The following is a 24,331-nucleotide window of genomic DNA, read 5'->3' as shown; positions in this document are numbered from 1 at the left end:
GGATCGTAACTTCAAGCACTTCCTAAGTAAATACAATAATGAACTAAATCACCCAAAGAGTCATCAATTTAAAAAGAAAACAAATTAAAATTATTTACTTACTTATTTATTTTTGAGACAAAGTCTGGCTCTATCACCCAGGCTGGAGTGCAGTGGTGTGATCTCAGCTCACTGCAACATCTGCCTTCCAGGCTCAAGCCATCCTCCCACCTCAACCTCCCAAGTAGCTGAGACTACAGGAGCACACCACAACACCTGTCTAATTTTTGTATTTCTTGTAGGGACAGGAATTCGCCATGTTGCTCAGGCTGGTCCCAAACTCATGAGCTCAAGCTATTGGCCAGTCTTGGCCTCCTGAAGTGCTGGGGTTACAGGTATGAGCCATGGCCACCACGCCTCGACATAAAAATTTATTGAATGTTAAAATTGTGCTATTATTGTATACTTAATGACAGCAATAAGTATAGCAAAGAATAATTTGCATAATAAATATTCATTTTTTCTAATTAGTACAATAATTGAATAGTAATCATCACCAAAGTAGGACAAAGGAGGGTTATTATCATAAAGGTTAGTTGGATCTTTCAAGATTTGATTACTTCTACCCAGACTCCACTTCATCCACTTGAACCAGGTTCTGCTGTTCATCAATCAAATGTTAAGTATCTCTGTTGTATTGAAGTATTACCCTAGCTGGCCATATTCCACATAAAGGGCAAATAACAGTTTCTCTCAGCAGATTTTGTAAAAACAAAACAAAAAAAAATGTCTCTTTCATGAAAACACTTCTTTATGGAAAGATCATGGATGATAGATAAGTCTACAAAGGCACTAACACAGTTGCAAAAGACACCAAAATACCTATAACACATCAGTGAAACTGACTTAGCATCATATTTGCTCAAATGAAGGTATGTATTCTTGCATGTTAAAAAATCCTTCACACTTCTAGTAACCTCTGCCATAGTTTCCCCTTGTGCTTCTTTTAGTCCAACATTAGATATAATTAAAGAATTAAGTTAATCTTGAAACGAAGCCAGTAAGGCTATAGTTCAGGGATGAAAAAAAGTATATATATTTAGTGAATTTTATGAGTCACTCATTTTAATCAGTGGCATTGGGATTAATCTGGAGACATCACTGAATTAATTTACTACTCAACATAGTTTTTTATTGAGTAATATTTATCTGCCAATTTCCTTATGTGAATTAAGACATTTACAAACTGAATTTGGAGTTCTGGGAAAAAGAAAGGCGAATTTCTTATCTTGCTCCAGAGAAAATAATGGCATACACTCCTCTGTTTTGTTTACAGGAGAGTGGCAGTGGGTTTTCCCACTCTATACAAGGACACAAAGCATTTTTCTGTGGACTTACATTAGACTGGCTTTGAGATACAGAGGAGAGACTTATTTGATGAAGGAATAAGGTCTCCTAGTGAAAAGATTCTTGTCACAGGAAGAGATCTTTGTGAAGTTCCTGTGTGCAGTCAAACTTTAATAGCCCAAATTATGGGTTGCCATGGAAATAATATTGTAAATTATATTGAAAAGAAATGTATTAAAATTCAGGACAACTCAGTTATACAATGGTAGCAAACAAACTACTACTCAGAACTGTTATGCAGCATTATTGGTATAGTTAGGTATTATTTCATTTACTCCTCACAACAGCCCTGAAAGGCGGGTAATGTTTCCATATTTTCCAGGTAAGAAAACTGAGGTTGAGTAAGTAACCCAAGACCTTCAAAAAATGATGAAACTGTAGACGTACCTGATTCCAAATCTTTCACTTATGTAACAAATTTCAATTCTATGATGAAAAGTAAAAAAAAAATAAAAATAAAAAATAAATAAATAAAAAATAAAAAAAATTACATAGATAAGAAAGATGTGTCCCAAAGTGAGAGAAACCAAAATTCTAAATTTTGTGTAAGAAAATTTATTTTATTATAATATTTACTCTAGAGATTACATATTGTACTACAATTTCATTAATGTTTAGAAGTTAAATCACTTTAAGAAATAATGAAAGAATGTTCTGAAGATCTTGGAAGAATATATTTACTTTATGACTTATGCTCCTTTATTTTTCTCTCCCTTCCTATTTTCCTGTCTTAATTTTTTGAATTCTCCAATTCTGTGTAGCTTTTGCATGGCAATATCAAGATTATCTTTTGGAAATGACTTTCAATTGGTGTTCTCAAAGTATTTATCTTATTGGAAGAAAAAACTGAAGAGCACGGAAAAATATTTTTCATTGTTCCCCAGTTAGGGTATAACTTTCTTTCTGCTAATATATTCCATCCACATTGACTCCAATGCCATTCATTACTGGAACTAGCTAATATCTGACTTTCACAACTTTCACCCCAATAATAACATATTAAAGTTTCCTAAGTCAGAATTTAAGGGACAGAACCTACGTCTCTGGGGGAAAAAAAAGTTTGATCCACTCATATACAATTGTGAAACCTTTTTTTGCAGAAAATATTCATACTAGTAACATTGATAGTTGTTTAAAAAAAATTCAAATAGGCCAGGCATGGTGGCTCATGCCTGTAATCCCAGCACTTTGGGGGGCCAAGGTGGGCAGATCATGAGGTCAGGAGATCAAGACCATCCTGGCCAACATGGTGAAACCCTGTCTCTACTAAAAAAAAAAAATACAAAAATGAGCTGGGCATGGTAGTGCATGCCTGTAATCCCAGCTACTCGGGAGGCTAAGACAGGAGAATCACTTGAACCAGGGAGTTGGAGGTTGCAGTGAGCCGAGATCGTGCTACTGCACTCCAGCCTGGGGACACAGCGAGACTGTGTCTCTAAAAAACAAAACAAAACAAAACAAAATTCAAATAAAGAATCTCCATTCTTCTCTTATTTTCACTTTCATAGTAAAATTTTTAACTTAACAATAAATAACAAGGTATCTCTTTGCTAGATGTCTCTTGGGCAAAGAGATTAGAACTTTTTGTATGTCAATGAATTATCTGGTGAAATTCTTAATAATTGTTCCTTCTTTTTAATTTGCTTATAAAAAGAAAAGTTTATGTATTAGTATTACCTAAAATGATCTAGGCCCTAGTTCTTCTTTGCAAACAGCAACATGAACATAATTGGTTGCTTATTAGAATTTCAAAAGTAACAATGATTAAAAAGGAACCATAAACTTTTCTCTTTCGTCTTTATAATTGTATTTACTTAAGTAATTTGGGCTTGCCTTTGACTCAACTGTTTTATATTCATTTTTTATTGTCTGCTACGTGATAAATCCTGGTGAGGCACATTTCCTCCAGGAAAGACAACAATCAATAATAGTAAGGCTTTTGGAAGACAATCATTAATGTTTAATATGTGACGCTGACTTAGTCATTCCATTAGCAAGTGTGAAATATTTTCTATACCTGTATTTACTCACCCACAAGTCCTAAAACAATGTAGCCAACAATACACAGTAGGAAGATCATACAGCACAGAACATCTGTACAACTCCTAAAGACAAGAAAAGAAAGAAATAATTAAAAGAGGTCCCAAATGACTTCCTGTTTACTGCACAAAATGAAGAGAGAAAAATATAGTAATAGTGATATGCTATTTCATAATTGCATATTTATTCAATAATTTTGAAAGGTAGACCAGATGAATTTCTGCAAAGATGTTAGCAGCCATGGAGGGGTCATAGTTCCATGATTAACGAATGTCCCTCAGAACTCTTAGTATTTGTTTTCTCTTATTTATTTGTAAAATATTTTTAAAGATTAGAATACGCCAACATCAGATAGCCTTTTTTAATTTGAAATTGTAATATAAGCTATTTGATTTTATGATTTTCCTCTTCATGCCTCCTTCACACATGGTATAAAATACCCATTTCCCATTCCTCCTCTTCTCCATTTTCTTCCTACATACACATGATAGGGGTACTATTATTAGATAAAGGATTGACTACATTAACTTTCTATAGGGAGTTGAGTTATAACTATTCCAGTAACAATGTATATAAAGCATTCAAAATAAAACATCTCAAAAGTATCAGTTTTCTAGCTGTTTCTGTAAGCTACATATTGTCAATGTAGGTTTAGAGGAAATCTGACTCACAGGGAGTCTGTGATTTGCTAAAGGTCAGAAGTCAAGCCAGCATCCAGCAGGGATACTCAAGGTTTTCAACTAAAGTATTTTCTATCCGCAATATTACATCTTGTTTAGCTTATAAGTGGCTTGGAAAGTCAAAGGTATGGCTTGAAAGTGAGCAGCAATACTGTCATTCTTTATTTGAAACTTAATGAGGACTCCTTTAGTAAAGAAAAACATCAGCTCATTTGACAGGATTAAAAGTTGCACATGAGAATTTTCATGGTAAAAGTTCTTGATCTTGAGGGCATACAGATATACCCTAATCTTTTAGCACAGGCAGGTTGAAGTTACACACTTATTTTTTGAAGTGGTAAGTAATGAATAATAATTGTACAGTAACAAACACACATTTATAAAGCCTGTCATACTTGTATTGCTTTCAGAAACATAACCTTGAGAGATTCCTAAGAATATCTTTAGGCTATTAGGGGTAGTAAAGCGAGTTTGCTTACTTAAGGTACGCGAAAGAGGTTGTTAAAGACGGGGGCAAATATCTAGATCTCCAACACCAACTCTTTTTCACTTATGAGTTATGTGAATATGGTTATAATTTTCTACAAAGTTTTAAAATAGCTACATCTAAAATCAACTACACACATTTCTATAATTCTTTACCTTGGAATAGGAAACGATCTTTCATCAAGAAAGTTAAATGTGGGCAAACCAGAAACAAACTATCATTTGTTTAAATCAAGTTTCAACGCAGGAATTTTAACTTTCATTAGAATTTAAGAATTAGAGAATGATAATAACAAGAGAAGAAAGCAGGTGCTCTAGTTTTGTTTTTTTTTTTTTCTGGTTAACAACCATTGAAAGCAAAAAACGTGCTTGGGTGTGAGCAGGGTATGTGTTTCACCTGCATTCTTACACACCCTACTTAATATCAGATTCTCAATCTGTCAGAGCAGTTGTTACATACCTCAACACCTAATAGAAAATGCATGCAGCTAAGAAACTCAAAGAGAAAAAACAAGAGCATAGATGTGCTTTAATTAGAAATCTTGCATTTGTCAAAGCCCTGGTGTGTAATCATAACTACCAGGAAGCTGGAGAGAGGGATGTAATCAGAAGCACCAGCCAGGGTGGCCTGCCATCCCATCCTTATATATCTATAACGTTATATGTTTGTATCGTTTCTAATAATATGGACTATAACACATAGAGTAGTCTCCCCTTATTCGCAAGGGAGACATGTTAAGACCCCCAGTGGATGCCTGAAACTGTGGATGGCCCCAAACCCTATATTCTGTTTCTTCCTATACATACAGACCTATGAAAAAGTTTACTTTAAAAATTAAGCACAATGAAGAAATTAACAATAACTAATAATAAAATAGAATAATTATAACAATATGCCGCATCACTACTCCTGTGCTTTGGAGCCATTATGAAGTAAAGTCAGGGTTACTTGAATACAAGCACTACGATACTGGGACAGTCGATCTGACAAGCAAGATGGCTAACAAGTGGCAAACGGAAACGCAGGATAGGTGGCCTGGATAGCGTGGATACACTGGACAAAGAGATGATTCACATGCTGGGTGGGACAGAGTTTGATGGCATGAGATTTTATCATGCTATTCAGAACAGTGGGCAATTTAAGACATTATTTAATGTCTAATAAATACATTATTTATTTCCAAAATTTCCTACTTCATATTTTCTGTGCATCACAGATGGCCACAGATGACCTCGGATAACTGAAACCTCAGAAAGCGAAACTTCAAATAAGGGAGAATAATTGTATTTATAATGACTTTATGTTACATACTATCATAAGGTTATGTATTTATAATGCTACATAGTCAATACAAGTAGAGGTAAACATCTAGAAAGATCAATGAAATAAACTTACCAATTTCAAAGAACAGAGCACAAGGACAGAGCAGAAGCAGATCCCAAATGGAAGGTTTCTGTTTGTTCGTTTGTTTGTTGAACCAGAGTCTCACTCTATTGCCCAGGCTGGAGTGCAGTAGTGCGATCTCGGCTCACTGCAACCTCAACTCCCTGGTTCAAGCGATTCTCCTGCCTCAGCCTCCCAAGCAGCTTGAACTACAGGCATATGCCACCATGACCCGCTAATTTTGTATTTTTAGTAGAGATGAGGTTTCACCATATTGGCCAGGCTGCTCTCGCACTCCTGGCCTCATGATCCGCCCACCTCAGCCTCCCACAGTGCAGGGATTACAGGCGTGAGCCACCGTGACCAACGGAAGTTTTTAAAAAAGTAAAACCTACACTCTTTCACTACTTGCACTAATGAATGAGCATCAGTTAGTGTTTTGGTTCTATATAGGGTTTTACACTATAATTTATTTTTTATTCTTTGGTGCCAAGGAAACACTAAAGCATCAGGAACTACCCTGTGCCCACACAGCTATTCCCCTAGCCGTCTGTCTTCACGATGGGACACCTTAATAATTCACAATAATTCACACCTTAAGCTGTTTAGAGATTCTATTCTGGGGCCAGGGAAAACAATATATTAAAATCTGCTTTGTTTTTCTGGTACACTGCTTTAGAAAAATGGCAGACCAGACCCTATGGCCAGACTGCTTAATTTTGTCTTACTTAACCACGGAAGGTTATTGAACAAACTGAAAATTATAAACTGAGAATTCAAATCTCCCCAGTATCAGTAGCAACTTGATTCACTTTATTGTTTTAGAAAAGTTTTTAAATAGGGGTGTGTGTGTGTGTGTGTGTGTGTGTGTACTTTCAGGTAATTATAATTACCTGCTATTTTTTCTATTAATTTATCTGCTTCTCTCCCTTTCCTCAGATATATTCTCTCTAAAATAATAATTAGTGCTTAGAAAGTTACCAGAAAATTGAATGTGAACAAATCAAAATATAGCTTGGGCACCATTTTGTGAGTCAAGGAGAGTAGCAGAAACTCAATTCAAATGTTTAGAAGTTGTAGTTCCTTATCACTGTTTCTTTCCTTTGATTTCAGAGCATCTGTCACAATTCTAAATATTCTATAGGAAATGAGTTCTTTTTTTAAAGAAAAAAATAAGGTTTTAATTGGGATAGTTCTCAAAATTCTCTAGAGAGCTATTGAGATAACTGGGTGATCTTAGCTCATGGACAAAAATTAACTGAATCGTGTTCTAGCTAGAGGCTTGTCATAACTGGACCTTTTCCTCAGGTGGATTCATTTTTGCTTTCACAGCAAGCACTATGAAGCATTGTACTAAGCTAAAAATGGGCTGCATCCCACTGGGTCCCAGAAAGAAGACAGAAAGAATAGTTATAGAGAAAGTTGCCCAACTCTCTCCCTCACCCTCCCTCCAAATCAAAGTCCTACTTTTTCAAAACAAGCTGCTCACACCCCCATTTATCAGAGAACCACTCAAAACTTTACTCAGATTGTGTTTCCCTGGCATAAAAGTGTTTTCAAAAGTTAAGCTATGGAACTACTATTGCTACCTTATATCTATTTTCCAAATTAAAAGAATAAGAATAGGATTCCAATTACATGTGCATGTGCAGACTTCCCTTTCCTCCTACCTCTAATCCCCAAATATTGTATGCCTATAGTCACCCAGACTTAAAGTGTTGGGAGTTTCCTTTGACTTTCCCCTTTTCTTAGCTTATCTTTTATATTCAATTGACAAGTTCTCTTGACTCCTTTTCTCTGATGTGTCTTTCATCCACCCCTTTCTTTCTATTCGTGTTGCCTAGACTCAGTTCAGGGTTTTTAATCCTCTCTTCAGACTATTGCCATGGTCTCTTAATTGGGCTTCTGCAAGTAGTTTCTGCCTGATCCAATTCAGTCTGCACATCACTGATATTACTGATACGTGATGATGTCAGTTTACTGTTTTAAAAAATTGCAGGACCTCTCCATTACCTGTTGAATAATTTCCAAATATCTTCGCTTCATGTTTAAGAACCTACAAGCTCAATCCTAATTCAAGCCCCAGGCTACCTTTCTAGCTGTATCTCCCATTATTCCTTCTCAATGTGTTTTAACCAATTTGGACTTTTTCACACAATGATACACAGCCCTTGGGCACACTCAGAGCTCTCTGCTCATGGTACCTCTAGACTCCCCCTCCTGGGATGACCATATGTCCCAATTTGCATGGGATAGCCAGGGTTTACACCTCTTTCCTAGAATAACCGTTAACAATGTTTCCATTCACTCTCAAAAAAGCTCCAATGTGGATCGCCACATCCTACACAAAAATCCTATCCCTCAAATCAGCTCAAATGTCATCTCCTTCTTGAAGTTTTCAACTAGAAGAACTCTCTCTAATCCCTGTAGACCTAGAGAACTTTTGTTTGCATCTTTAAGGCAACTATATTTAATCTATTATAGCATAGAACGAGGGTAGCAAACTACAGTCTATGGGCCAAATCTGGTTTGCTGTCTGTTTTTGTGCAGCCTGTGAGCTAAGAATAGTTTTTACATCTCTAAAAAATTTTTAAAAAAACAAAGGAGTAATATTTTGTAACCAAGAACAATTATATAAAATTCAAACTTTAGCATTTATAAGTAAAGATTTTTGGAAAACAGCAATACTGAGATATATATAGTCTAAGGCTACTTTATTTTGCTGCAGTGGCTCAGTACTTGCATTAGATACCATCTGGCCTGAAAAACCTAAAATATTTACTACCTGAATATTTATAGAAAAAGTTTACTATCCTCTGACCTAGACCATAAAGTCCTCTATTGCAGCATTTAGCAGAGTCTTGCACACTACAGACATACAGCAATCTATGTCCCGTGAATGATTAGCGAAATGCACCCTCCACTGACAATCTAATGTATCATAAACAGGGCCTGGTAAAAATCAAAGTGCTGTGTTTCAGATTTCAGATCTTTTTTATTTTTTATAGTGAATATGTTGCTTAGAGATTGAAATTTTGGGTCAAGCTTAAACATGCCATCTGGACATTGCTGTTTCCAGTAAAATAAATCACTAAAAAACAAATGCAAAAAAAAAAAAAAAAACCATCAGATTTAATTTAGAGGTAATAAGAGAGTTTTGTTTTGTAAGTGCATATTTTGGTTCCACACTAGTTCTTATTCTCCAACAACTGTCATTTTGCTTCCTTTTCAGGGACAGCTTTCTATTCTCATCCAGAAACTGACTCATGCACTGGTTTTCTTTCTTTGTGGCAGATGAAATTCCAATGATATCAACCATCCTGAAAGGTCATTAATATCAAGCATTAGAGTGAGAACAGAAGTCCTAAAAGTCATTATTCTCTGACAGATCACCCATTTGTGTCTAATGAATCAGTTTAGGGACTGTCCACTGCCTGTGATTCCAGTCAGATGCTCACCTCTCATTTGAAAGTTGTTGGTGTCACCTGGGTACATCTGCCTACAACGTGGCTGCATTTATAACCCAAAGTCTAGAAGCATTGCTCCTCTGTGGTTCTGTTGGCACCTGAATGATGCCATTCAGTCATCTGATACTGCTCTGATTCTTACCACAAAAGCCTGTCCCAGGAAGCAGAATGAACGCTCCACTTCCCACAGGCTTATTAGAGGATAATGCACTTTGGGGCCATCTTTCAAGTTTTACTGAGATATGTTTGGCAAACTACAGACTGTGCTGTGAATTAGACAGATCGTCTGAGTTGCTACTCGTTAGTCAGTGTCAGTTGGACTCTATTTTGAACTATTTAGCAGGAGAGATCTATGTAAGTTAAAAATATTTTCCCTTTTTCCCCCTACTTCTCACGAATAATAGAGAATCTGGTGATTTCTGAGAGGGACATCCTCCAAGAGCTTGTGTTTGAAGGCGTCAATTGTATCCACCCCCTTGGTTCCAGTTTCTCTTCTTCCCACATACATTGTCTGATAGTTCTTTATTGTTTTGTTCCCCAATCCACAGCGTTAGGTTATGCTGTGCACTACTTTTTGTGTATGTGAGAGCTGAGGTTTTATTAGAAGGCAAGTTACACTGGCTGTTTCTGTAAGAGGTTAAAGATTATCTTGAAGAATTTCGCTCTGTTACTGAAATCAGAAACCTCATAGGAAGGCAAAAATGAGCTTTTAATTACATGAACCTGTATTTTCAGGTGTTTGATATTAATACAAGTTTTTTAAGGGTCCTAACAATTTTAAAGAGGACTTTAAATTTACATTTACCTTTGAAGATAATCCTGGCATCCAATCATTGAGAAAGAAGTGTTGGTTTTCAAGGATTATTATTTTTAACACATTTTAAACTGTTGTTTAAAAACCAACTGTACCAAATAACTCAATACCCTATGAAAAAACAGTATAATATTGATAATGTCTTTCAAATGTATTAGATTATACAAAATAACATTTAAGTATTATAGCTGCTTTAGTTGGTTCTTCTGAATAATTTGATCTTAAAAGCTTCTCTATCCTCTGATTAGTCTTCTATTCTAAACTGCTTGCATTTGGGTTTCCATTGCCTTGAGAGAATAGGTTTAACTGGTTGTGATTTATATTTTCATGTGTAAAGATAAGTGAAACCTGATTTTTTTTTTTTTTTTAACAAAAAGGAGTTTAAGTAGTGCCCGTATAAAAGAGTCTTTTGTTTGAAAGGGGGTAAGATAAGACAAAATTGGTTTTACGATGTTACTCATTATGTGTGTAAAACTTGTATAATATTCAATAATCTGTCAGTAGGTAGAAACCACTCTGCAAATGCTAGTAAAGTAAGAGCAAGATCACAGTTATTGCTTATATTACAGCTGGGGCATTGTAGACCAAAGGCATTACATAGCAGAGTGCAAAGAGACCTAGCTCTAGATAGCTTTGGGACATTAGTCTAAAGTCATCAACAAAGGTTAAAGGGAATTCATATCAGTTTGGAACACTTTTTAATCTTTTTGGAATAAGTTAGAATCTATGTAGACATAGAGTAGAGCTCAAAAATGTTTGTTGAAACAATGAATTTCCAACTTCTGGAAATTCTCATTCAGCTATTAAAATACAAAAACGCATGTCTCCTAATAATTATATGATAATCTTTTTAGTAACTAAAAGCACACACATTATAGTGAGAAGATTACTATTTGTCACCTTAAATTTCAATAAGTCAATAAAAATATTGCCTGATGATGATGGGGGACTTAGAAAATTGCAAGCCCGTCAACCCAGTAATTTTCTTTTTAGTAATTTATACCATCGGCATAATTATAGATGTAGTAAACATTTATTTATAAAGATTTAAAACACTGCACTGTTTATAATAAAGAAAAGTTGAAAACAACTTTTGGAACAATATTTAATGATATGAAAAAATGTTTTGGGCTGGCACAGCTGCTCATGCCTGTAATTCCAATAATTTGGGAAGCTAAGTGGGGAGGATTACTTAAAGCTAGGAGTTTGAAACCAGCCTGGGCAACATAGTGAGATCTGGTCTCCACAAAACATTTTAAAAATCAGCTGGGTGTGGTGGCTTGTGCCTATAGTCTCAGCTTCTTGGGAACTTGAGCTCAGGAGTTCACTGTTGGAGTGAGCTATGGATGTGACACTGTGCTCCATCCTGGGAAACAGAGCGAGACCCTTGCCTCTAAAATCTTTTTAAAAATAATTAAAAGGAAAACAAGATTTCTCTATTATAAGCATTTTTTACTTATTGGTTTTGGCAATTATTTCAGTTCTCAGAGAAACACAATAAATACAACATGCCATATTTGAGATAAATAACAGTAAACATTATACGAGTATGCTATTGGTAAACTTTATTATGAATGGGAGGTTTGCACAGATTTGGGAAAGAAAATTAACAAATTTGTGAAATAGTATAATAAGGAATAGTTATTGCCCTGGGTTTCCATAGCAAAGAAACACAGGCATTTGGTACATACCTATCAAATGGATCAATGAAAATATTATCTGAACATTAGACAATATCTTGTAGACATTTTAAAAAACACATAAAATGTTGTATATCTCCTGTTCTCAAAGTGTTTAGTAAAATGGAAAACTCCAACCATTGTAATGGAAATGCTAATCATTTGGTTAGAGCCCAACGTAGTACGTAAATTCTTTTTTGTGAATATTTGCCAATCTATTTTATCTACAGGCTGGTTATACTACAACATAGCATTACTAGTAACGATAGGGTCATTATTATTAGCAAAAATAAAAGACAAATTTTGTAGAGGTTTTAAGATAAAACTAAACATTCCCTAAATGTTTATTGATTTGAAATTATTACATATAATCTCCATGTAATACAGTTTAAATTTGTACCTAGGTGATGTATCTGTTAAGAATTTGCTTGGCTGAAAATGCCAAGAAACTTAAAGCCAAAAATGTTTAAATTTCAAGGATTTTTTTTTGTTAAATACAACAAGAAGTGCTGCAGTGTTGGCAGTCCTGGGCTGGGGTGGCGCATCATCCAGCAATGCCATTAGGGACTCGACTCATTTCATCCTTCCACCCCTCTCATTCTTGTAGACATTTGTCTTCATGCTTATGCCTCATGTCACAAGTTGACTGCTGCACTCAAGACACCTGAATCTCTCCAAAGAGTCTTTGTTTTTTTATTTAGGAAAGAAAGTCCCTCCTGGCAGGCTTTCTCTTTAGCTCATTGGCTATTCCTGTGTCTCATAACCATCCCTAACTAGAAGGTGCTTTAAAAAAGTGTTTGGCTTTTCAGCTTCCCTACTAGAGGACAAAAAAGAAAAGACGATTTGGAATAGATGTTGAGTGAGACAAACTACAGAATATATCACAGCTACTAGTGAGATTTATTTTAAACAATTACAAAAAATAGGATTTTCCCATTCTATTAATTTCAAGTCAACCCAAATGAATTGTGCAAACAATATGGTCTTTTTGCAACTATTATTAACTACTAAACAGAAATATAAAACTGAATATTGTATAGGTTCACAGAATTCAAGTAAGTTAAACTGAGATTTGTTTCCCAGCAAAGCATGTTCTAGAGCTGATATCAATAACAGCAAAATAGCAAGTTGTTAGAGCTTAACAATAAATAATTTTATATTTTATATTCAATTATGTACATAATTCTTGGCATTCATATTCAATGAAATGGAATTTTAAAATTAAATTTAGCTATAGTAAATATATACATTTACAGTTGTCATTACATTGAGTATTAAAATATAAATTTTTTAAGTTAATATATATGCATATATATTTAAATCATTAGACATAAAATGCATCCCAAATTGTACTAGTCTCTTTCATTTTAACATAAGATACTCAAAATACCTTTTTTTTTTTTTTTTGAGATGGAGTCTCACTCTGTCGCTCAGGCTGGAATGCAGTGGCACGATCTCGGCTCACTGCAACCTCCGCCTCCCAGGTTCGAGCGATTCTCCTGCCTCAGCCTCCCCAGTAGCTGGGATTACAGGCACCCACCATCACACCTGGCTAATTTTTGTATTTTTAGTTGAGAAGGGGTTTCACCATGTTGACCATGATGGTCTCGAACTCTGACCTCAGGTGATCCGCCTGCCTCGGCCTCCCAAAGTGCTGGGATTACAGGTATGAGCCACTGCACCTGGCCCTCAAAATAGCATCTTAATGTTGGGAATGAGTCATTAGGCAATCTCATACTTAATTTTGTCCCAGAGTGGTCTCAGTTATCTTACCACAAAGCACTACAATTCAACTTACATACAGGTACCAGCTCCTACTAATATCCTCTTGTCTTCCATTCAGAAATATGGCCCTCAAAGACTCTAATTTCACGATTAATGAGGTACCTATTTTGTGCCAGATATTGTGGCAGATGCTATGAAAACATTGGTGAACCACACAGACAAGATGCTTTCTCTCACGGAGTTCCCAGTTTAGTGTGGGGAACAGATAATAAACAAGTAAAGATCAATCAATAAAATGATGACAGATTGTGTGACTGCTAAGGGAAAACAACAACATGATTCTATGAGGAGAATATTAAAGATGGCCTACATATAGAGGGTTCATAAGGAAGGGCTCTCTAAAGTGGTTGTAGGACTTGTATTTCAGGCAGAAGAAACAGCAAGTGCAAAGGCCCTGAGGGCAGGTGAGACCAGGGTATGTCCTGTGAGCTGACAGATAGCCAGTGATATGGTTTGGCTGGGCCCCCAACCCAAACCTCATCTTGAATTGTAGCTCCCACAATTCCCATGTATTGCTGAAGGGGCCTGGCGGGAGATAGGTGAATCATGGGGGCAGCTCCCCCATACTGTTCTCATGGTAATGAATAAATCTCACGAGATCTGATGGTTTTATAAGGGGAAACCCCTTTCACTTGGCTCTCATTCTCTCTTCCCTGCCACCATGTAAGATGTGACTTGCTCCTCCTTGCCCTCCATCATGATTGTGAGGCCTCCCCAGCCATGTGGAACTGAGTCCATTAAACCTCTTTCCTCCATAATTACCCAGTCTAGGGTATGTCTTCTTTAACAGCACGAGAACAGAATAATACAGCCAGTGTGAATACAACAGGGGAGAAAGGGAAAGAGCAGCTGCTATGGTTTGAATGTGTCCCCCAAAGTTCATGTGTTGGAAACTTAATCCCCAGTGCAATATGGGAGGTGAGATCTCGGAGAGGTGATTAGTTTCTGCCCTCAGGAACGGAGTCTCAGGAGTGAGTTCTGTATCTGGGGTGGGGATGGGGGGGTGTTATAAAAGACAGTTTGGTTCTTTCCTCTTCTTCTTCTGTGGCACATGTGATGCCTTCTGTCATGTTTTGATGTAGCCCCTAGATCTTGGATTTCCCATACTCCAGAACTATGTGCCAAACAAATTTCTATTCTATTATATATTAATTAATATATTATTAATTATATATAATTAATTATATATAATTAATTAATAATATATTAATTAATATATTAATTAATATATTAATATATAATAGAATATTGCATATTAGAATAGAATATTATATTATATATTAGAATATATATTAGAATATATATAGACTACATAATAGAATATTATATATTAATAATATATTATTATATTATATATGTTATATTTATATATTATATTATATTAGAATATATTCTATTATATTAACAGAATATATATTATCTATCATTATATAATCTAATATATAATACATACTATACTATATATAATATAGTATAATATCTATTATATAATCTTATATATATATATAATCTATTCATTATTATATATATAGCAGCACAAAACATGCTAGGGCAGCAGTGCAACAGGCGGCTGTTACAATTAAATGACTGAATAGCCCTCAGTGTGGAGGAGTGTGGACTTTTCTGTCGGAGAGTTCAGTCACAACATTTCGTATTTTTTTTTTGAGACGGAGTCTCGCTCTGTCGCCCAGGCTGGAGTGCAGTGGCTTGAGTCTCAGCTCACTGCAAGCTCCGCCTCCCGGGTTTATGCTATTCTTGTGCCTCAGCCTCCCGAGTAGCTGGGACTACAGGCACCCGCCACCTCGCCCGGCTAGTGTTTTTGTATTTTTTAGTAGAGATGGGGTTTCACCGTGTTATCCAGGATGGTCTCGATCTCCTGACCTCGTGATCCGCCCGTCTCTGCCTCCCAAAGTGCTGGGATTACAGGCTTGAGCCACCGCGCCCGGCCAACATTTCACATGTCAAGGGACGTGACTGTGACTCACCTTGACATATACTATCTCATTTGGATGATTACGAGTTGTAAAGTTGATATGAGAGCTGTTACTAATATATCACTTTACAAATTAAGTCATGCCTGACTACAATTTCAGTTCATTTTCTATTGGAAGTTCTTGAATAGGGGGAGTAATATAACAAAAGTGGTATTTCAATTAGATTTATCTTGCGCCAGGATGTAGAATGAATTGGGATGAAGTGTGTGGTGAATGCTGTGTGGTAGCAACAGAGCAGAGAATGAAACCGGGGCCAGTTCTGCTTCATCATCAGCATCAGCCTCCCACACATGTCTGTTTTCCTGGGTCCCAGGAATACTGTGAAAATAAATGTCAGAGCATGTGAGAGTTTGCAGCTCCAAAAAGATGCCTTGTGGGTTGAAATGGATATGAATGGATTTCTCTCTAGCGGTTTTTAACACAGAGGGATCATTTCAGCACCAGATCCTATATTTGTCTCTCTGACACTTTTCCAAGTAAATTGTTTCACTTTTTTTTTTATTACATCAACTTGATAAAAGCATATTTTCTCTAAGCTTTTGGAGATCAAAGATCATATTTTTCAGTCTTCTACTGTGAATGTGGTTAGCCGGCATCTGTCTTTTCTATAATGGACATAAGGGGTTGTTGCTGTATTGTTAGTTTTAGTCCCTGAGGACCACATCAAAAAACAGCTGGCCTTGACTGCTCCTGGATGTGGACTGTCCATTATGAACAATATGCATGACAACTTACAGGTCAGTAAGTTGTCAATGTTGTTTCTAGATTTTGTCAACTGTATTTAAGGGAACAAAGACAGAGTAAAAGCAAGGAAGGAAAGAGAAAGAAAGTGACATCTAGTAGCAGGACAAAACCAAGATAGAAATAAGCTGAAAAGGGATTTAAAGAAGAAAGAAAATGAGAGCAAGCAGTAGGACTCCTGATGAAAATCCGAAGTTATTAATGATTGAGAAAGAAAAAGCAAAAGAGAATAAATCAGAAAAACAAGATCAAGAAAAATGCAGAAAAGAACTATTTGTGGTTATATGGAAAGGAAAATAAAAATTGTACTGTATAATGAAGGACGCTTACTAACATCTGTTTGACTCTGGAGAAAATATAAAAGCAGATACTACTACTTTTACATCCTAGTGTAAAAGTAGTAGATTATGTGCATGAGAAAGCAGATAATAAGGTGAATGATGATATTAATTTTGCTTAAGTGTATTTAATTTCTCTATTTTTACTTTATAATTTAAATAATCCTAACAGTCAGATACACTAGAGGAAAGTTTAAAGACATTGGTCTTTATTGTTCTCCTCCTTTAAACATTTACACTTTATTCCTTTCTAATAGAACAACTGTTTGTCAGCTACCAAAAAGCCACTTAACAGATTCATGCATCTCTTTGTCTCTCCCTTTACTAGACTTAGAGAATCTACCTCAACTCAATGTCTGTGCAGCCTGGTCCCAGTAGGGTAACAGAATGACCTCTAATCCAATAATCTTTTACATGGATAATAAAAAACAGTAAAGCACTCCTCAGCAAATGTACAAGAACAGAAATTATAACAAACTGTCTCTCAGACCACAGTGCAATCAAACTAGAACTCAGGACTAAGAAACTCAATCAAAACCGCTCAACTACATGGAAACTGAACAACCTGCTCCTGAATGACTACTGGGTACATAACGAAATGAAGGCAGAAATAAAGATGTTCTTTGAAACCAATGAGAACAAAGATACAACATACCAGAATCTCTGGGACACATTTAAAGCAGTGTGTAGAGGGAAATTTATAGCACTAAATGCCCACAAGAGAAAGCAGGAAAGATCTAAAATTGACACTCTAACATCACAATTAAAAGAACTAGAGAAGCAAGAACAAACACATTCGAAAGCTAGCAGAAGGCAAGAAATAACTAAGATCAGAGCAGAACTGAAGGAGATAGAGACACAAAAAACCCTCCAAAAAATCAATGAATCCAGGAGTTGGTTTTTTGAAAAGATCAACAAAATTGACAGACCACTAGCAAGACTAATAAAGAAGAAAAGAGAGAAGAATCAAATCGATGCAATTAAAAATGATAAAGGGGATATCACCACCGACCCCACAGAAATACAAACTACCATCAGAGAATACTATAAACACCTCTACGCAAATAAACTGGAAAATCTAGAAGAAATGGATAATTTCCTGGACACTTACACTCTTCCAAGACTAAACCAGGAAGAAGTTGAATCCCTGAATAGACCAATAGCAGGCTCTGAAATTGAGGCAATAATTAATAGCCTACCAACCAAAAAAAGTCCAGGACCAGATGGATTCACAGCTGAATTCTACCAGAGGTACAAGGAGGAGTTGGTACCATTCCTTCTGAAACTATTCCAATCAATAGAAAAAGAGGGAATCCTCCCTAACTCATTTTATGAGGCCAACATCATTCTGATACCAAAGCCTGGCAGAGACACAACAAAAAAAGAGAATTTTAGACCAATATCCCTGATGAACATCGATGCAAAAATCCTCAATAAAATACTGGCAAACCGGATTCAGCAACACATCAAAAAGCTTATCCACCATGATCAAGTGGGCTTCATCCCTGGGATGCAAGGCTGGTTCAACATTCGCAAATCAATAAACATAATCCAGCATATAAACAGAACCAAAGACAAGAACCACATGATTATCTCAATAGATGCAGAAAAGGCTTTTGACAAAATTCAACAGCCCTTCATGCTAAAAATGCTCAATAAATTCGGTATTGATGGAACGTACCTCAAAATAATAAGAGCTATTTATGACAAACCCACAGCCAATATCATACTGAATGGGCAAAAACTGGAAAAATTCCCTTTGAAAACTGGCACAAGACAGGGATGCCCTCTCTCACCACTCCTATTCAACATAGTGTTGGAAGTTCTGGCTAGGGCAATCAGGCAAGAGAAAGAAATCAAGGGGATTCAGTTAGGAAAAGAAGAAGTCAAATTGTCCCTGTTTGCAGATGACATGATTGTATATTTAGAAAACCCCATTGTCTCAGCCCAAAATCTCCTTAAGCTGATAAGCAACTTCAGCAAAGTCTCAGGATACAAAATGAATGTGCAAAAATCACAAGCATTCTTATACACCAGTAACAGACAAACAGAGAGCCAAATCAGGAATGAACTTCCATTCACAATTGCTTCAAAGAGAATAAAATACCTAGGAATCCAACTTACAAGGGATGTAAAGGACCTCTTCAAGGAGAACTACAAACCACTGCTCAGTGAAATAAAAGAAGACACAAACAAATGGAAGAACATACCATGCTCATGGATAGGAAGAATCAATATCGTGAAAATGGCCATACTGCCCAAGGTAATTTATAGATTCAATGCCATCCCCATCAAGCTACCAATGAGTTTCTTCACAGAATTGGAAAAAACTGCTTTAAAGTTCATATGGAACCAAAAAAGAGCCCGCATCTCCAAGACAATCCTAAGTCAAAAGAACAAAGCTGGAGGCATCACGCTACCTGACTTCAAACTATACTACAAGGCTACAGTAACCAAAACAGCATGGTACTGGTACCAAAACAGAGATATAGACCAATGGAACAGAACAGAGTCCTCAGAAATAATACCACACATCTACAGCCATCTGATCTTTGACAAACCTGAGAGAAACAAGAAATGGGGAAAGGAATCCCTATTTAATAAACGGTGCTGGGAAAATTGGCTAGCCATAAGTAGAAAGCTGAAACTGGATCCTTTCCTTACTCCTTATACGAAAATTAATTCAAGATGGATTAGAGACTTAAATGTTAGACCTAATACCATAAAAATCCTAGAGGAAAACCTAGGTAGTACCATTCAGGACATAGGCATGGGCAAAGACTTCATGTCTAAAACACCAAAAGCAACAGCAGCAAAAGCCAAAATTGACAAATGGGATTTCATTAAACTAAAGAACTTCTGCACAGCAAAAGAAACTACCATCAGAGTGAACAGGCAACCTACAGAATGGGAGAAAATTTTTGCAATCTACTCATCTGACAAAGGGCTAATATCCAGAACCTACAAAGAACTCAAACAAATTTACAAGAAAAAAACAAACAACCCCATCCAAAAGTGGGCAAAGGATATGAACAGACATTTCTCAAAAGAAGACATTCATACAGCCAACAGACACATGAAAAAATGCTCATCATCACTGGCCATCAGAGAAATGCAAATCAAAACCACAATGAGATACCATCTCACACCAGTTAGAATGGCAATCATTCAAAAGTCAGGAAACAACAGGTGCTGGAGAGGATGTGGAGAAATAGGAACACTTTTACACTGTTGGTGGGATTGTAAACTAGTTCAACCATTATGGAAAACAGTATGGCGATTCCTCGAGGATCTAGAACTAGATGTACCATATGACCCAGCCATCCCATTACTGGGTATATACCCAAAGGATTATAAATTATGCTGCTATAAAGACACATGCACACGTATGTTTATTGCAGCACTATTCACAATAGCAAAGACTTGGAATCAACCCAAATGTCCATCAGTGACAGATTGGATTAAGAAAATGTGGCATATATACACCATGGAATACTATGCAGCCATAAAAAAGGATGAGTTTGTGTCCTTTGTAGGGACATGGATGCAGCTGGAAACCATCATTCTTAGCAAACTATCACAAGAACAGAAAACCAAACACCGCATGTTCTCACTCATAGGTTGGGAACTGAACAATGAGATCACTTGGACTCGGGAAGGGGAACATCACACACCGGGGCCTATCATGGGGAGGGGGAGGGGGGAGCGGGGAGGGATTGCATTGGGAGTTATACCTGATGTAAATGACGAGTTGATGGGTGCAGCACACCAACATGGCACAAGTATACATATGTAACAAACCTGCACGTTATGCACATGTACCCTACAACTTAAAGTATAATAATAATAAATAAATTTTAAAAAAAATTAAAAGAAAAAAAAAAACATGCCAGCATCATCTTTCATACTTTGATGTAAAAAGCATGAGAGTTCTATGTTTTATTATTAAGAGCTCCAAGACTTGCAGACTTTCACATTTGCTTCATCTTTGAGTTACTGGATAAATGTGCCACAGTGTGTGGAGAAGCAGTCTATCTTTAGATTTTCATTGATGCTAGGGTTGCAGTAGTGGCAATAACAATAGGTGAGATATAACTTAAAGACTTAAGAAGGCCATAGTGAAATATGCCCAGCACGTAAAGAATTTCAATTTACCTTAAGTAATGCAAGTATTTGCAATGGTAACTGGGACTCCTAGTCTCTATTCTCAGGAGATCAACATCAAATAACTCTGAACCATCCCTGATTCTTGATCATCACTTCTATTGAGCTCAATGGCTTTTCAGAATTTAGATCTATCAAATTTGATTTTAAGTTTGGGCAGCAAATTAATATGATTGCTTTGTTTTGGTTAGTGTTCATGAAGAGTTTTCCTAGAAGAATAAAGTATTAATTTTAAGCAGTTGAGCTGCAGATTTTAGTTATTCTTTTCTGTCTCATCATGCCACAAAGAGAAAGGAAGAATATACTAGAATACAGTCTCTTATCTGGGCTTGAGCCTTAAGGCAAAGATTTGCCTTGAGAATCACAATCTGGGAATTTAGATTCTGTCTACAATTAACACCTGGCAAGTCTCTTTAACTCCCCTTTACCAGCACAAAGCAACTGTTTCTATCCACAACAGACTTGCGGGATTATCTATGCAATATCTGTAAAGCACGTAGAACTCCTCATAGAAAAAGTTGGGTTAGGAGTGTATGTCCATGTGTGTGTTTTAAAAAGCAGAAAGGGGAATCGCCATACTGTTTTCCACAATGGTTGAACCAGTTTACAATCCCACCAACAGTGTAAAAGTGTTCCTATTTCTCCACATCCTCTCCAGCACCTGTTGTTTCCTGACTTTTGAATGATTGCAATTCTAACTGGTGTGAGATGGTATCTCATTGTGGTTTTGATTTGCATTTCTCTGATGGCCAGTGATGATGAGCATTTTTTCATGTGTCTGTTGGCTGTATGAATGTCCTCTTTTGAGAAATGTCTATTCATATCCTTTGCCCACTTTTTGATGGGGTTGTTTGATTTTTTTCTTGTAAATTTGTTTGAGTTCTTTGTAGGTTCTGGATATTAGCCCTTTGTCTGATGAGTACATTGCAAAAATTTTCTCCCATTCTGTAGGTTGCCTGTTCACTCTGATGGTAGTTTCTTTTGCTGTGCAGAAGCTCTTTAGTTTAATTAAATCGCATTTGTCAATTCTGGCTTTTGTTGCCGTTGCTTTTGGTGTTTTAGACATGAAGTCTTTGCCCATGCCTATGTCCTGAATGGTATTACCTAGGTTTTCTTCTAGGGTTTTTGTGGTATTAGGTCTAACATTTAAGTCTCTAATCCATCTTGAATTAAAGACACATGCACATGTATGTTTATTGCGGCACTCTTCACAATAGCAAAGACTTGGAATCAACCCAAATGTCCATCAGAGACAGACTGGATTAAGAAAATGTGACACATATACACCATGGAATACTATGCAGCCATAAAAAAGGATAAGTTTGTGTCCTTTGTAGGGACATGGATGCAGCTGGAAACCATCATTCTCAGCAAACTATCGCAAGAACAGAAAACCAAACACTGCATGTTCTCACTCATAGGTGGGAACTGAACAATGAGATCACTTGGACTCGGGAAGGGGAATATCACACACCGGGGCCTATCACGGGGAGGGGGGGAGAGGGGAGGGATTGCATTGGGACGAGTTGATGGGTGCTGACGAGTTGATGGGTGCAGCACACCAACATGGCACAAGTATACATATGTAACAAACCTGCACGTTATGCACATGTACCCTAGAACTTAAAGTATATATATATATATTAAAAAAAAAAGCAGAAAGGGAAGCTTAAAACTGAAACTTTGACATGAATTGGATTATAAATTATTACCATCATTAGTTTTACATCTATATACAAAAGCTCAAAAATAAAAAGCTTTAGGGCACAGATGAGTTTGCACTAGTCTATAAAGTCTTTGGTTTTCTAACATCTAAGTTCTAAATTCTCCCGATAATATTTAATATTAGTTAATTTTACTAGGCAGAACACTACAATATGTGGTATAGTTTTAGTGTTTCCCCAAACATGAATTTGCCAGGAAATCGTAGTTATTAGCACTCCATCCTTGTAATCATCCCCTTCTGGTCTTCTAGAAAAACTCTCTCACCTGCACTGTCTTCCATCTGTTCTGCTCCTCCTCAATCTTCCTCATGGACTATTCTTTCTCTACCTGTGTCTTAATGTTTGCCTAAATCTCAGCGCTTTCTCATGATCTTCCAACTCTGTCTGCTAATCGAAAGTAATCTCATCTATACCATAGTTTCCAAGACTTCAGCCATGACAATAGCCCTAACCTTTCTCCTGAGTGCCAGCTTATTTTTAAATTCAAATGTCCCAAATTGAACTTATTACTTCTCTGAGGTCCCAAATTTTCTCTCTTCTCCTTAACTGTTTCTGTCCACCACTCACTCTTTCATCCAAGGTAAAAATTCTGCCATTCTTGACTCTTCTCTCTTATCCTCCACATTTAGTTGTCTGACAAGCCCTACTGATTCTCCATCCTACAGTGTTCTGTTTCTTTCCCTCCAATCTCACTGCTACTTTCTAGGTTGAAGCCTCATCATCTCTTATCTGGACTGAGAGCACAGCCTCCAAACAGCATCTTGTTCTTTTTGACCCTTCATCCACATTTTATACAATACATAACTTGACATATAAATCCACTGGTCAACACATTTTGAGACTTTCAATTGCTTACAAAATAAAATCCAGACTTCTCAATCTGACCCTTGGTAAGCTGCAAAATTACTTTTTATCTTCTGTCCACTCTCACATATAACCTTTGCATTCTCAAAATCTTAGTGGCTTTTTATCTTGATGAACCATATACATTTGATGTTGTTTAACTATTTTTGACATTTAAAAATGGCAATTTCATATGGCTCAACTAATAATGGCTATCTGCTTTGAAAGCTCTTTCACCCTTAAAACTTGTCAAAACTTGATCAACACCCAGCTTAAATGTTACCACCTCTGTGAAGCAATCATTTGTCACACTAGGTTAAAGAGCAGTTCCCTCTCTGAGGCTCCCTTACCTCTGGCATAGCACTGTGTTCTAATTATTTGTATCTACTTGTCTCTATCATTTGAACATGGGAAACTTCAGGGTAGAACTTGGGACTTAATTAACTCTATATCTTTACTTCTATAATCAGTAGTTAATAAATATTTGTTAGATAAATGAATAGACTTCTTTGGAATTTGTTATACAAAGGAGCTGGTAAAATTATTGGTTAAAAGTGGAAGGAGGGTTAGTATTCTGATTTAATATATTTTACAATGCTTCTCTTCTCTTTTTATATCACCTTCTCCCTTTGCTTCTTACTGGATAATGTATTTATTCTTACCAGATGGATTTAATATGGCTATGAAAGAAATGCTTATTCATTACCAGGGCACATGGCCACAGTAAATCTTGATGCACATATATGACCCACATGAATGCAAATGTGTAATGTTCAGCCAGCAAAATCCCAGGAAGCAGCAAGCAA

General features: G+C 36.4%; 1 protein-coding gene across 12 annotated transcripts in view; it reads right to left on the bottom strand.

The window, feature by feature from the left end:
* SLC44A5 (solute carrier family 44 member 5) overlaps window positions 1-24,331 on the bottom strand; it is a 550,857-nt gene that overhangs the window by 94,012 nt on the left and 432,514 nt on the right. For 11 of the 12 annotated variants that reach the window (XM_038001850.2, XM_073007201.1, XM_038001855.2 and 8 more), the window contains one exon: window positions 3,418-3,491. In XM_038001850.2, the coding sequence (XP_037857778.2) occupies window positions 3,418-3,466 (49 nt within the window). In that variant the 5' untranslated portion in view covers window positions 3,467-3,491. Of the gene's footprint in view, window positions 1-3,417; window positions 3,492-24,331 lie in introns of those variants that run through there. The other variant, XM_073007204.1, reaches the window with a different exon arrangement.

This window comes from Chlorocebus sabaeus, chromosome 20 (genome assembly GCF_047675955.1).
Source record: "Chlorocebus sabaeus isolate Y175 chromosome 20, mChlSab1.0.hap1, whole genome shotgun sequence".
In the NCBI taxonomy this organism is placed as follows: domain Eukaryota; kingdom Metazoa; phylum Chordata; class Mammalia; order Primates; family Cercopithecidae; genus Chlorocebus; species Chlorocebus sabaeus.
Note: the sequence above shows the minus strand (reverse complement) of the source record. Positions and strands in the feature narration are given on the sequence as shown.